The sequence below is a fragment of the Lynx canadensis genome, chromosome C2, assembly GCF_007474595.2.
Source record: "Lynx canadensis isolate LIC74 chromosome C2, mLynCan4.pri.v2, whole genome shotgun sequence".
Classification (NCBI taxonomy): Eukaryota; Metazoa; Chordata; class Mammalia; order Carnivora; family Felidae; genus Lynx; species Lynx canadensis.
Genome location: NC_044311.2, coordinates 63,939,892 through 63,954,275, shown reverse-complemented (window position 1 = coordinate 63,954,275; position 14,384 = coordinate 63,939,892). Strand labels below are relative to the sequence as shown.

General features: G+C 41.8%; 1 protein-coding gene across 4 annotated transcripts in view; it reads left to right on the top strand.

Annotated features, from left to right (window-relative positions):
* Window positions 1-9,167, top strand: part of TNIK (TRAF2 and NCK interacting kinase) — a 396,007-nt gene extending 386,840 nt beyond the window's left edge. For 3 of the 4 annotated variants that reach the window (XM_030330591.1, XM_030330587.1, XM_030330588.1), the window contains 4 exons: window positions 1,884-2,033; window positions 3,756-3,915; window positions 4,160-4,299; window positions 6,433-9,167. In XM_030330591.1, coding sequence (XP_030186451.1) covers window positions 1,884-2,033; window positions 3,756-3,915; window positions 4,160-4,299; window positions 6,433-6,516 — 534 coding nt within the window. In that variant the 3' untranslated portion in view covers window positions 6,517-9,167. The remainder of the gene's footprint in view (window positions 1-1,883; window positions 2,034-3,755; window positions 3,916-4,159; window positions 4,300-6,432) is intronic. The other variant, XM_030330590.1, reaches the window with a different exon arrangement.
* The last annotated feature ends 5,217 nt before the right edge of the window (window positions 9,168-14,384 follow it).

Genomic DNA, 14,384 nt, shown 5'->3' with positions numbered 1-14,384 from the left:
ACTAGGGTGCTCTCTGATATGTCATCTGAAAAAGGCAGACCAATGGCAGCACCAAATCTCAAGGATGAACCATGTCTCCAAATCTTCTCATCCTTATAAGCCTTTTGGGGTAAAATCCCTAAAACTCACATAATGAGCATATATCCCCAATGTTACCGGACTTCTCTGAAATGAATACTGAATGTGGTTACATACAAATGGCTTGGTTTCTCTACATTCTGCTTTTTCATTTTTGACCTTATCTGAGTCTGTACCCACCATGGTTGGATCAATCTTCATGGCACTCAGCAAGGGTGTGATGAGGATATGCTAGTGTCGTGGACCCCAACTCATGAAAGCTGACCCCTCCCCCCAGATGCTGGAAGGACCAGTACTTGCTAGCACTCTGGTGTTTCTGTAAACAGAGAGACTCTGTAAGGCAGAGTCTATCCACAGCCCACGTGAATTTATCTTCTGCTCCTTGTCTCTGTCTGCCTATGTCTCTCTCTTTCTAGCGCATTGGCCCTCACTTTTTCTCCCCATCCTTGTGACTGTTGTCTCCCGTTGACCCTTTATGTACTCCTTCTTGCCACTTATGCCATGTAAGGGCAGAAGCTGCCTTGGAAACATTAGGAGGCGCCCTTTGGGGAAGAATCACCCCACTCCTGTCCTGTTCCGTTAGTGCAAGGGGCTCGTTTGCGAGGTGTTCAGGAAGGCAGGTACATCAAAGGAAATAGGCTCCCCTCCACTTTCATGGAGAGAAATTTTTGGAATGTATTAAGTTAGTAATAACACTTAAGGGATAACTCCTAACTAAGCCAGAGCAATGCTGCTGTTCTGCCAAAATCTCTGTCCGTGAACGCTTTTCAGTCAAAGTTCCCATTCCCAGTCAGGTTGGGAAGTTACTGCTGTCGGTTTACCAGCCAAAATGACACCTGTGGCACCCAGCCCGTAAGGAGGCCAGTGCAAAGACAAGGACTGGAGCAGGGAGGACTGGAGCTGGCAGGAGATGAGGCCAGGGCCTCCCCTAGTCAGAGACTCCTTTAGCAAAAGATGAAGAAAGGGCGCTCCGTTTGGGTGGCGATGGCCATATAGCTAAGGCACTCGTGGTTTCACAAAGTCTCTCCCAGATATCAAGACCCAATAAAGGTCGGCTGTGCAGGAATAATGGCAAAAGAAAACAGAGGAAAGCTTGACAGCTTGTTGGGGCTTGGGCTCTGGATTCAAACACATGGGACCTTGATAAACTTGGCTGGGGCTCTCTTTTTTCCTTCCTAGTTAAGCCCAACTAGCCAACGTAAGTCATGAGTCTTATGATGTTCCAGCCTCCCCTGCCTTCTCTATTGCCCAAATCTAAATCTCAGATGTCAACAGTAAGTTTAAAGAAGGTGCCAGTCTGATGCTCACTCACTCACTGAGGGAAAACCAGAACCAGAGCATGCCCGTTAATCCTCAACAGACTAGGCACAGAGCTGCCCAGCTGTCTACCCCAGGCTATCTCTGAAAGGGTAATGGCCATGCCTGGGCCCGGCTGTTCCATGGGGAGAAAAGGAGTCAGAGAGAAGTGACTGTACCTTCCCCAGAGGGAAAAGGCCAGAAATAAACAGGAAGAAACAGCAGCACCCAGATGCCAAGTTTTAAAGTATAATGACACTATCAGAACTGACAACGGTAAACCACTTCTCTGCCCTAGAGGACAAGGGGTAGAGAAGGGGGCACAAAAGGATGCTAGACCCTTCCTCCTAGAGCCAGAATATGAATAGACCTAAAGCTGAAAGAGAGATCTCCGGGACTTTCAGTGTAAGAAAATCAGATATTAACTTCCACCAGGCTGTGGCTAAAAGAAAAAAAATTTCAGATAACCTCTTTGAATGATGTGGACACTCATGGGGTGCTTTTTAAAGTCTTTTGCAGATCTCCAGCACAAGCCACTGCTTGTTGATCTCACGGTAGAAGAAGGTCAAAGATTAAAGGTTATTTTTGGTTCACACACTGGTTTCCATGTAATTGATGTTGATTCAGGAAACTCTTATGATATCTACATCCCATCTCATGTAAGTTCCTGGGAGCCCGCTGTCCAGGTTCTGTGTACAACAACGTGCATGCGGAAAGAGATTTGCTCTTGCAAATTTTTAGCGGAAGTCCTGCTAATTTTTACTAATCGGTTAAGCAGATGGACTTTTAGCCTCCACTAAATAGACAATGCTTTTAATACACAAAACATGTGAATTTAATTTTTATGACTGCTTGAAACTGAGTAACGCATAACAGCAATTCTTTGCCATGTATTAGACATGTCGTCTCGTTGGACTTTAGATGAAAATGCATATGATATTTTTCCTTCAGGGGCATAAATTGTGTTTTTGAAGCAAAAGTGTAGTAGATGAGTTCCTATTTTCAGTTTTTGAAGGGAGATGGGCTCATTTTACATGGGAAGTCAGTGGCCCCTTTGTGCTGTCTTTGTTGCTCTCTTCAACTTGAGGGGAGCGTCGTATAGAGGAATCAGACACTGGAGTGCATCCCCGGCATTAGCATGTACTCATTGTGCAGTAATGGGCACATTAGACAGTCCCTCCAAGCCTTGACTTCCGTATCTGTAAAACGGGGATTAAAGGACCTATTCCAGAGGGTTATCGTCAGTATTAAATGAGGCAATACCTCTACGGTACTTGCCATAAGCCCCTGCAAATTGTAGTATTAATATTGCAATACTGACACATTGCCCCAAACCTGACTTTTAAACAGAAATGCCGCACATGGTTCCACTTATTAGGATTGGTGCGGTGCAAGTTATGTTTCCTGTACGTAATCCCAAGGCTAACGTACCGTAGACACTGTCAGGAAAGTCTGAGGCCTGATCTGTTGCTGATTGGTATTTTGAGAGTTTAAAGACTTTACTGCAAAGAAGCACAACAATTGAAAAAAGTTGTTTCAGTGCCTAACGCGCACACACTGCCTCACACACACGCACGCAGCGTTCATTGCTGTGTCAGAGCTTTTCACACAGGTATGTGCAAACGCACACAGGACTCACGGCTCATGTTCTCATTGAGGTGACTGGGGCCTCACTGTGAGCATCCTTGATCCTCTCATCTACCCAGCCAGGCAACTACTGGACCACCATGACATCTCGGCTCGGGGAAATTTTTTTTCTGAACAAGCCATTAATTTGCATTATGTAGGCACCCAGAAAAACATTCTGTGTTGTACGCTCATAGCCTATTTGTAGGCGTCTGTTTGGGTCCCACCCTTTGACCCCATTTAGGCTGTTCCCATTAGATTCAGTTGATTTTCATTCTCCTCATCTTTTTTAGAAGTAGATGGAAAACACATGAGTTTTAATGTCCATGAGACAGGAGCTCAAATCCCAATTCTACCACCAAATATCAGTGCAACTACGATCAATTTACATAACCCCTCTGACATGCAGGTGCCTCATCCAAAAAGATATCTACCACGGGGAGCTGTCCTAAGGACTAGGAATTATGCATGTAAAGAGCCCAGTGCTTGGCACATAGTAGGTGTTCCACAGTTGTAGTCGTTTGTTTTAGGAACAAGTGAATTGGATTCTCAACCTAGTGCCTAAGTTTGTATTTGTATGCTGGGGTATCTGACAGATCAGTGGTTAAATTAAGCAAAGCAGGGCAAAATGCCAGTCTCTAGAATGAAAATGGGGGTGGGGGAGGGATCCTTTTGTACAATTCTTAGAGATTAATAGTCAAGGTGCTGTCTTATTTTTTAAAAAGAATAATACCTGGCCTTTCTTTGTCTCCTAGATTCAGGGCAATATCACTCCTCATGCCATTGTCATCTTGCCTAAAACAGATGGAATGGAAATGCTTGTTTGCTATGAGGATGAGGGGGTGTATGTAAACACCTATGGCCGGATAACTAAGGATGTGGTGCTCCAATGGGGAGAAATGCCCACGTCTGTGGGTAGGTTAACCATTCCTTATCTCCTTCAGCAGTTACACCCCCCAAATGAAACGAAAGTCAAGAAATGTGAAACAACCATTTGATCCCACAAAAAAAAAAAAAGTCTGTGAATAACACTTGTAAGACTTGCTTTGTCTGTTTATCTCAAGTCGTTTGTCATTTTTGTGGTTAAGATGTGAACAGATGCTGTGAGTTATTGCCCATCTAATGTTTTTAATGCAGTTTTGGAAATTCCTTTTGACAGCCTACATTCATTCCAATCAGATAATGGGCTGGGGCGAGAAAGCTATTGAGATCCGGTCAGTGGAAACAGGACATTTGGATGGAGTATTTATGCATAAGCGAGCTCAAAGGTTAAAGTTTCTATGTGAAAGAAATGATAAGGTAAATCCGTTTCAACATTTGCATTAGTGTTTGCATTTTAAGAGACCACCAGGTATCTGTGAAACCTTCATTTTCCTTTATACTGATTTGAATCACATCTGTGTTAAACAATCAATATTATCTTCAAATGGCATTATTTGGTTTGACTCATGTGAACCCTCAAAATATAGTATTCACATATTAAAAAAGACATTAAAACTTCCAAAAATTTCTTGTAAACCCGTAGTAACTTTTGTGGCCCACAGGCCTTGCGATGACTCAGCAGACATCCCAAATTCTCCCAAGCACTTGGGAGGCTTGGCCCATCGTTAATCATTCACACAGGGTCAGCTTCACACTCCACTTTTAGACTTGTCACAAAGTCACCATGGGAACCTAACCCATCACATTATATCCACTTTTAAATGTAAAACATTGGACATATAGAAATATAAACTTTCAAAAGTTGTCACCCATTCCTTAACAAATGCACCATCACAAACTCAACTAGTGCCATGTCCTGTGTCATTCCAGCCATGTTTCTTCCAAAGTGTCACAGGGGGACTGTTTTGCAGTGAAATTGGTGGGGTCCGTCTGGCATGATCAGTGGCCTCAGAAGGGTATTCTTCGGCAACACTGCTTCTCCTTTGCCCTCCGTGTAGACCAACCCAGAGTGTTTAGTGTTAGTAGCTAAGCTGTGCTCATTTGTGAATTCATCCTTTGTGACTATGGCCAACTTAGAAATGCTGTCCCCCAAACAGCAGGAATAAACACTTGTAGTAAAGAATGTGATGGGTTGAACAGATGTACATCTCTTGGTCTGACCTGGTGTGATCTGGATAGACACTAGCTGTGGGTGGCACGGATGGTTCCAGGGCCTTACCAGAGTACGTCAGGAAGCAGACCTGACCCCTGGCAAAACTCCAGCCCAATCCAGTCTCTGGGGATCATAAGACTAGGAGTGATCTGGGCATAGACCACCACGCTCCAGTTCATAGAAGACCCACCCCAGCAAGCCGATTTCAAGCCATGCCCATTACCTCAGGAGCCGGCTGGGACCACACCAGTATCTGGGGCCCAAGGTTTACAGCCGAGGGTGCACACAACCTAGAGAGAACAGCAGCCCTTTCTTTCCCCCATTGTGTTTCCACGGGTCCTCTGTACTTCCACATTTTGATTCATTGACCCTAACAGTAGCTGTACTTACATACGTAGCTTTAGCTGAATGCCAAGCATTTCCACAGAACTTTGTAAGAAGTCGTTGTTGGGAGAGACAACATTCTTCTGAAGGAGTTGTGGAAATGAGGTAGCAGAGACTTTACACTAGTGACAAAAGTAAATGCCTTGGACCAAAGTTTGGCGTTGGCTGATTGAAGGGCTAGGCCACAGCCCGGAATAGTATTTAGCTCGGGCAGTGGTTCACTGACATTCAAGCAAGCAATAACCCAAATTTTGCTCACTTCTCTTAGTTGTTTGATAAAATGATTTCACAGACCCAGACCTAATGGACTGTGGTTCTATTAATGCCATTATCTCCTTTGGCCTAGGATATGCCTGCACCAGCTGACAAGCCAAGAGTTAACTTTTGGCATACCAAATGAATAGGCATTAAACACCTTATCCTATCTGATGACATAATTTTTTTTGTAACTTTAAAAATTGAGAACTGAGGTTGTATAGTAGTCAGTAGACCCCAAAATTCCACCCCCCCCCCACTGACTTTGGGAATTTGAAAAGATTCTCTTCAGTCCCAAAGTCTGCCCTCTTGTCAGTATGGGAGAAAGCCTCTATGGCTTTCCAGAAATTAACAAAAGACCTGTTGTGTCCTAGGCCAGAAGTCTAGTACATTCCCTAGCACAAAACTCCCTTTTAAAACATAAGCATCCTAGGGGATGTTGCAAATCAATATATAGCCCCTCCCATGTTCCCAAAGGCCAGTACCACAATAAGTAATAGTAACAATCATAGTAATAAAGTCAGGAGTGTTTACAGAGGATGCACTGTATTAAAAGGCACTTTATAAACACCAGCCATTGAGTCTTAAGAGCTGACACATGGCAAGGATAGGACATGTGAGAGAAAATGGATGGACGGTTGAAGAAAAGAGGAAAAGAAACCATGCAGTTGAACTAACTTCTTTTTAATTTCAAACAGGTATTTTTTGCATCCGTGCGATCTGGAGGAAGTAGCCAAGTGTTTTTCATGACCCTCAACAGAAATTCCATGATGAACTGGTAACAGAAGAGCACTTGGCACTTATCTTCATGGCGTTATTTCTAATTAAAAAGAACATAACTCATGTGGACTTATGCCAGTCTAGAGGCAGAATCAGAAGGCTTGGTTGAACATCCCGCTTTCCCCTTTTCCTCTCTCTCCGCCCGTCCCAGTACACCCACAGTCCATCTTTCAGTGTTGCAGCCTGGTTGAGAAGGAGAGAAAAAGGTGGCAGGAATTTCCAGGAGATCCCCAAGAATGCTGCGTTGTCTGTGGACAGAGATGGACCATGGTGCCCTTCGGAGTTAGGGATAGAAACAAATATTGTGTGCTCTTATGATTCAGCTGTGTTATGGTGGATTTTGAGTTTTGTTTTGTTTTGTTTTGTTACCTTTTTTCTTTACCCCCTTACTTTGTAAGAATGGGGAGAGAATGCATACCGAGAAAACGAGTCTGTTTTTTAATTCCTTCTGCCTGCTAGCTTTAAGTATACGAGATGTTGTAAAATTTCCAATTTCAAATGGTGAGAGACAGCACAATAAATGTACCTTATCTCCTTACACTGAAGGCCATAATTGCATAGTGGGGTAATTTTAGAACTCTTTTGCCTTCACCAACCCAAAAGGTTGCTTTTTGATAGCAACTGGCTAATGAATTTTTAAGAGAAGAAAAATACTAGTTTTCTCCTCTTTGGGGAAATAGATTTTAAATGGCTAAACTACTAGCCTTAGACTAATAAAATCAACTACCATTTTTGTGAGTCTGACAGGCCCTGTTTTTATATGGCCCTGTACAGAATGGAATGTGTGGAACGGGATAGTAGTGCCATTGAGTCGAGTTGGCTCTAACGATTGAGGGACTCCGTAACACAACTTTCCCTCAGCTATTATGCAACAGATCAGGGCAAAAGATGGGATGACTGTTGGGGTCAGACAAAAAGAGCTTCTGGGAAACAAGCTAAAAAAATGTATATATATATATATATATATATATGTATATACACACACATATATATATACATATATATATACACATTCTTTTTTTTTTAATGCATAAAGCCTCCAGCTAAGAGGTCACTTGCTTTGGGCTTCATTAGGAGGGAGACTTTGTCGAGTTCTTTCTGGGAATTGGGGAGTGAATGACATCCAAGCCCTGGTCATTCCCAGCTTTCTCCTGAGGGTGCCACTTTCTGAAAATGAAAACTATGACTGAAAAAAAATAATAACAATAAATGTTTCTGAGCTGCCTGTGTTCTCTCTGGGTTGGTGAGAGAAGGGACAAGACTACCAAGCCTGCCTGAGACACAGCGGGCACCACTGGTTCAGAGTTGATAGAACTTAAAAACAAGGCTTTGGCCAAATTTCTGAGACCCTAATCATTTTACCTTCCTCCAAATTACCCAACATACGGTAAACAACATTTGTGCAGAGATATGTATGTATTTAGTTCAGGTTGACTTGTGTCCTTATAAACTCTTACTCGGATGATTTGAACTTTTACGTGACTGTCTGGGGTTTTTTTTTTTTTTCCAAAGCTACAAGCATGGCCGCCTGTGGTATCGAGGTGTTGCAAAACGATCTGTGTTGCGCTTCCTGTTTTAACCTACCTCGTTTTGTTTGTTTTGTTTCACTGTTCATCACAGCAGTGTTATCTCCAGGAGACATATAGAGAGCTCAACTGGCAATCTCAGGTGTATTTAATATTTTTTTAAACAAAACAGTAGTTGACCAAATTGTTCTTCTGGAAAAATTAAAAAAAAAAAAAAAAAATCCAACAACAACAAAAACAAATGTGGCTTATTTCTGAAGAAAACAATTAATGTAAACAGATTTTCTTTTTAAAGTCTGTGATCCTACTGATTTTGCCTAAATACATTAGCAGCTGATGTACTATTAATGAGAACGAAATACACGTTAGGAAAATGGAGCCATCTCAATCTGGTGGTTTAGGCAAACAGGGTAAGGGCATGGGGAATTATTCCAGTTTCTGAAGTAAATGATTCTTCCCCTCCTGTAAAGGTGGTTATCATTTGCATTTATTCTAAACAGGTAACACACAAGAATGGAATTGAGGATTATCTTCAGGTGATCACCAAGATGTCCTCACCATGGTCCCTTTAGCTCTCAAAAGCAATGAAATCCCCCCTGTTCTCATTTTTACTGCTGTGGTTCTGCTGCTGAACAATCTATCTGCACAAATTCCATGCAACAAATTCAGCAATAACTTTGTGGATTGAATTTAACAACTACTGTAATTGGATGCCAACGTGGACAAAATATATTGATTTGGGTCTCACCCCCAAATGCGATTGCCACCAGCTCTTTATATTGCTGCTGTGGTATTTTGAACCAGGAGCTTCTTTAAATTATGTTGCAAACTGATCTTTGTTTTTATGTTATGTTTTGTTTTTATTTCTAAGTGATGAGTTTGAAACACACAGCTTTAAATGATTTTTTTATTGTGGGATTTTGGGTACAGTTAAGAAATAAAAGGGAATCATTGTGTTTAAACATAAGGTAGTTTGTGAATGTATTTTTTAAAATCTAGAGTCATTGAAACAAAAACTCATAAAACAATATTAATGCAGTCTTGTTTACAGTATGTACAGTGACATAACATAGAACATGAGCTTTTTCTGGTGCCAACAACAATAAAACACAGACGTTAAACATCAAGCCATGCCTTCTATATTTTTGTACAAATATTTTACACTGAGTACAAGGCAAAACTAAATTTAAAAGGTCCCCTACCAAAGCTGTGTTGCTTAACAGATACCTAAATCACTCCTGGAAGCTTTTATCTTCAAGAATATATTTTCTTCCATCAGGACAGGCCGTAGCCCTGACCCGTGGAGACCCAGTGTGCCATGCGGAGTATTTCAGACTATTGTTCTCATGGCTCATAACAATCCTCAGCTTTCTGGTTTGTTTTCTTCCCCCCGCCCCGCCCCCGCCTCCTTTTTTGCCCCATTTTTCCCCCTTTCTTTTTTCTTTTTTTTTGGGGGGGGGGGTGGATTGTGCTTTTCATTCATGTTAATTCCATTTTAATAAAAATTTCTTTACTTTTGAAACCAGTTAGTTTCCATTTTTAGTTTTAGTTCTTCCCATAGGGGATTTTGTCAGTAGAATTGGCTCATTTTATTTTTATTTTACAAAGAGAAACTGAGCCTTCCCCCCAAAGTAAGTTTCACTAGATCTTTTTGGTTCTTGTTGCTCTAAATTGATAATCATGCATAAATCCACTGAGCCTGCCCGTGTCATAGTCTTGACCCAGATTCTAGCAGGTGGCCATCATTCTAGGGTGCCAGTCCGGGGAACCGTAGTATGGATTCCTGCTTCCAGTGGGTGGTAGAAACAGATGACCACTAGGATCTCAGTTCAAATGGTGAGAGTCCTCCCAAGGCCAGTTGCACTCCGACCACTGCCAGTGCACACAAGAAATGAAGACAGCTTGCACCAAGTTCCACATAAAATTTATGGTTCTGTTTATATACACCTCATGATTTTTCTTGAAGACTTTTAAACAATGCTTCAAGACCCAGAGCTGCTTGACCAGTATAGATGATGGCACAGATGAAATCCCACAAGGCCACTTGGACAGGAATTCCATTTTTCTTAACACAATGGCATCGCTTTCTAAGATACACTTCTTACATACTTGGCATCCAGCACATGTTTTTCCAAAGCATCTTCGTTCCTGGTTGTCACGACCTACTAACAGTTTTCTGTCTGCTCTTGTGACTCATCGGTAATTGGTGTCTCTGGTCCCTCATGTGCGGTAGATTAGAAAGAGATGCGAGATTCAGGTCAGAACCCTTTTGGTTTTGTCCGTTGCCAGACAAAGAAGTGCCTGAAGCCTGACCTCCCATTCCATGAAGTTAAAAAAAAAATTTTTTTCTCTACTATTATGTGTACCAGTTCCCGTCACTGTATTCTTGAAATGTGAAAGAGCTCTTTGTGTTACTAGTGTGTGCTGTCTTTGAAAGTCCGCTTGAACAGGCATCACTTGCATTTGTGCTGATTGCTTTAAGATGGAAGATGTGCCACATTATTTTTAAGAAAGAAAATAAAACTCTTTAACCCAATGGAGGAGAACAGAATATCCAGAATACACTGATAACAATCCTGAATCATCTTACCAAGCCCCTGATATTCCAAAATCCTTTTCTGAAAGTATGTTCTGGCCATCTCAACAGTTTCTGTGAATTATTAATTACCTTTTAATTCATGCCTCACAAATTTCAATCTCACCAAATCAAACAAAGCACAACAAACCAATCTATAACTGGCTTCTCCCTTGAAACTACGTAGTTACAACATAAAACCCAAAAGTCTAAATATGATTTCACTTACCAGCCAATATTTCTCAAATGCCACTACATTTTGGCTCTGATCAGCATAGTGGCATCAGAAATCCAAAGGTGTGCTGTGCTTTCATGGGTCTCAAAACGGTATAAACTGAGCTCTTTTCAGAAGCCTCAGCAAAGAAGAAAATCCCTTGAGAACTTTCAGGTTCAAAACCGACCATTTGTACATTTCTACTAAGCATTTTCTAGTGTTGTTTGATTTTCATGCCGTCTCATTCTTGTGGGAATTTTTTCCACAGACGACTAGAATATTTTTTAAAAATTGCAGTGTTAAACAGTATGAGACCATAACTCTTTGCTGTGAACTTTATCCTTCCAGGTCTGCCATTTCAGGAAGTGCCCGAATGCACCAAAACTAGAATCCCCATAAAAGCATTTTTGAAACAAAAATCCCTGGATATGTTTTTGAGATATTTTAAATCTGGATCAAAATCTTAGACTCTGTGTCCGTGAGGCCAAACATTTGGATGAAGACTGAAAACACACACACACACACAGTTAAAAATAGAAATGTTCTAAAGATTACAGATTTGGGGCTTTGTGTAGATACCTTCAAACTAACTTACCTTGCATGACAGGGTTTGGTTTCGATGGTTTGTGTTTATCATCACCGCATTGCATTGTGCTATTGAGGCAGAGCAAAGGCTCGTGGAGTGGTGAGTCTTCACCTGCCAGCAATGGTTCGTTATTTACATGACAACTATCCACGCCCCAGCTGCCCCTTCCTCTCAGTCTCTTCCCCTGGGGTTAGTGTTAAGGAATAGTAATATTGTATTATGCTTTGTTTTAAAACCTTAGTTATGACCCTGAATCAGAATTTCAAATGTTAGGTGACAGCAAGAAATCACAGCAGGGGGAAAAAAAAAATGACAGCTTGGATGAACTTTAAAATTGGATGTTGTGAAACTATTTTGGGGCGTTGTAGCTGTCTTATTTACAATGTCACCATAACTGTAGAGATGCCAGATTTACAGGATTGGGAAGGGAGACTATCATTTTGCTACACCTACAAATGTCTACATGGTTTAAATCTCCGGTTTTCTAAAGTGTTTTAGATTGTCAAAAATATGCTGAAACTGGGTAAGTCTCACCTGTGTTAGGGTAAAAAAGAAAGTATTCTTGGTGTATTTTCTAGTCTGAACCTTTGGGTTACTTTCCAGTATTTCTTTTCCTACATACAAAAAGCCTTCAGTTTGTTGTCTCTAGTTGTTCTGAGCAGTATTTAGAAATGATCTGGTAGATTCTAAGCCAGGGTTTTCCCATAGACTCAATGCCACGCCTTGGAATATATTATATGATCACTGTCAAAATGTGAGTAATAAAACATTAATAGTAGTAGGATGCCTGCTTGTCCCTCATTGCCCCTTCCAGACTGTGAACCATCCCTCGTAAGCACCCGGTGCTTTGAAGCTCTTGCAATCAACCTACAAAGTCCCTATTTACCTTCCTTCACTCCCTCTCATTGCTTAAGTATTTTCAGGTTTGGCTCACCATCACTGTCTCCAACTTTTGGAGATTCAATATCCACTTAGACAATCCTATAAATACCCTGGTTTCTCTGCTTCCTGGTCTTGTGTCGTGAAACACATGACCACTCTACCGCCTCCTTAATTCATAGCAGGCAGCTCCTCGTATTTGCTCTGGGTCGGTCCCCTCCAACCTCACCAAATAAAGGTCACTGCCCACAGAACTCCCTCCCTTTCCTGCATCGCCATTTTCCCCCAACCTATTGGAGGATTTCACTACATTCATGCTGCTACCTCTTGTCTTATAAAACACCTTGGCCCCCTTAACCCTGTCGAACCACCGTCTTATTTATCTGCTCCCCGTCACAGAAAAACTCCTCAGAGGGAATTATGTAAACTTACTGTCTTCAGTCCTCTTGTCCTTTGGTCTCTTGAACCAAATTAAATCAGGCTCTCTTCCCCACGGTAGTAGCTATTGCTAAGAAAAATGTATCTCCATGCTGTCAACTGCAAAGGTTAGGTCTCTGGCTTCATGCTTTTGACTTCTCTGCAGTCTTTAACACAGTTAATAACACCTTCTTTCCTGAAATACTTTCTCAGCTCTGGAATATCCCTCATGTTCTCTCATGCCTCTGGCCACTGCTTCTTGGTCTCCTTTGCCAAGTCCTTGGAGTGCCCAGCACTAGTCTGTTTCCGGTGTTGGGGCCCTAGACACCATCAGTGCACTGAAACACCCACATTTCCAACTCCAGCCCTCACCGCTTTCCTGAATGCCAGAGGTCTATGTCTAACTTGCTACTTGATATCTTCATCTGGGTCTGTAGTTGGCATCTCCAACTCAACATGTCCAAAACTCACCTCATGTGCACCCCACCCACTAATCTGCTCCCCATACAGTATGTTCTGTGTCAGTAAACAACTCCATTTTTCCAGACTGGAAAATTGTATAGTTGCCCTTAAATTTTCTCCTTCACATACCACATACAATCCATTGGGGGGAGGGGAATATATAGTTTTTCCTAGCTTCAGAATGTATCCACAATCCATGGATATAGGAGTCCATGCCACATCTTGCCTGGAATGACATAAAACATGTACAGGTGCTGCCACTTTTCTCCTCGTGTCTGTAATGCCTTTCCACCTCCCTCAAAGTGGCAGTGTCCTTCCAATAGCACTAAAGCCCCTAATAAATCTGACGCACCCTTTGCCCCATCTCCAACCACTTCTCTGACCTCACCTATTTCCCTAGTTCATTTGCTCCACCACCCTGCCCTTGCTTTATCCAGAACACCCTCAGAGCGTGCTCTTGTCTCAGGATCTTTGTCCTGGCTGCTGCTTCTCTCTGGAAACCTCTTCCCCCACACCTCTGCGTGATTTGCCCCTCCTTTCCTTTAGGTCCCTGCACAAATACTCCTTTACTGTCAGAGACCTATGTAATCTCTAATCGCCCACTCATTTTCGGCCCTATTGCTTTTCACAGCACTTAGCATCTGCCTTGTTCATTGGCCTATCTCCAGTGCTTTGAAGAATAGCTAGCTGACAAACAGTACACATATTTATTGGATGAATTAATGAGTGAATGAAAGTACACAATAACAGAGTTTGGGAATCAAAAAAGGTTATAGAACTATATGGTCATTTTCATTTCAATATCAGAACAAAAAGCTATGTCCAAAGCTTATATCATAAAAGGATCGGTTTGCTTTCATGTCGAAAATAGAAAACCCCATGGATTTTCTTTCCTGGAAGGCTATTGTAGATGGAAACCACTATGATCCTGGCTGTACTGTCTTTTTCCATTACTCATCTTAACAGACCAAGTCGCAGGGCTGGAGGAGAGACTGTTGTATAGAACCTGAAGAAAAGCAGCATTTCAAAACCCTTACGTTTATACACATAACGATCCGTTTTAAACTCTTGGTATTGCAGAGTTATTGGAAGTGGAAAGAGGATTCTGCATTTTGTTTTCTGGTCTAAATGTTTAAAAATGACATTTTTTTTTCTAAAACAAGAAATAAACAACAGGAAAAGTATCTCCTGCCCAAGGCAGCTTCAAGAAA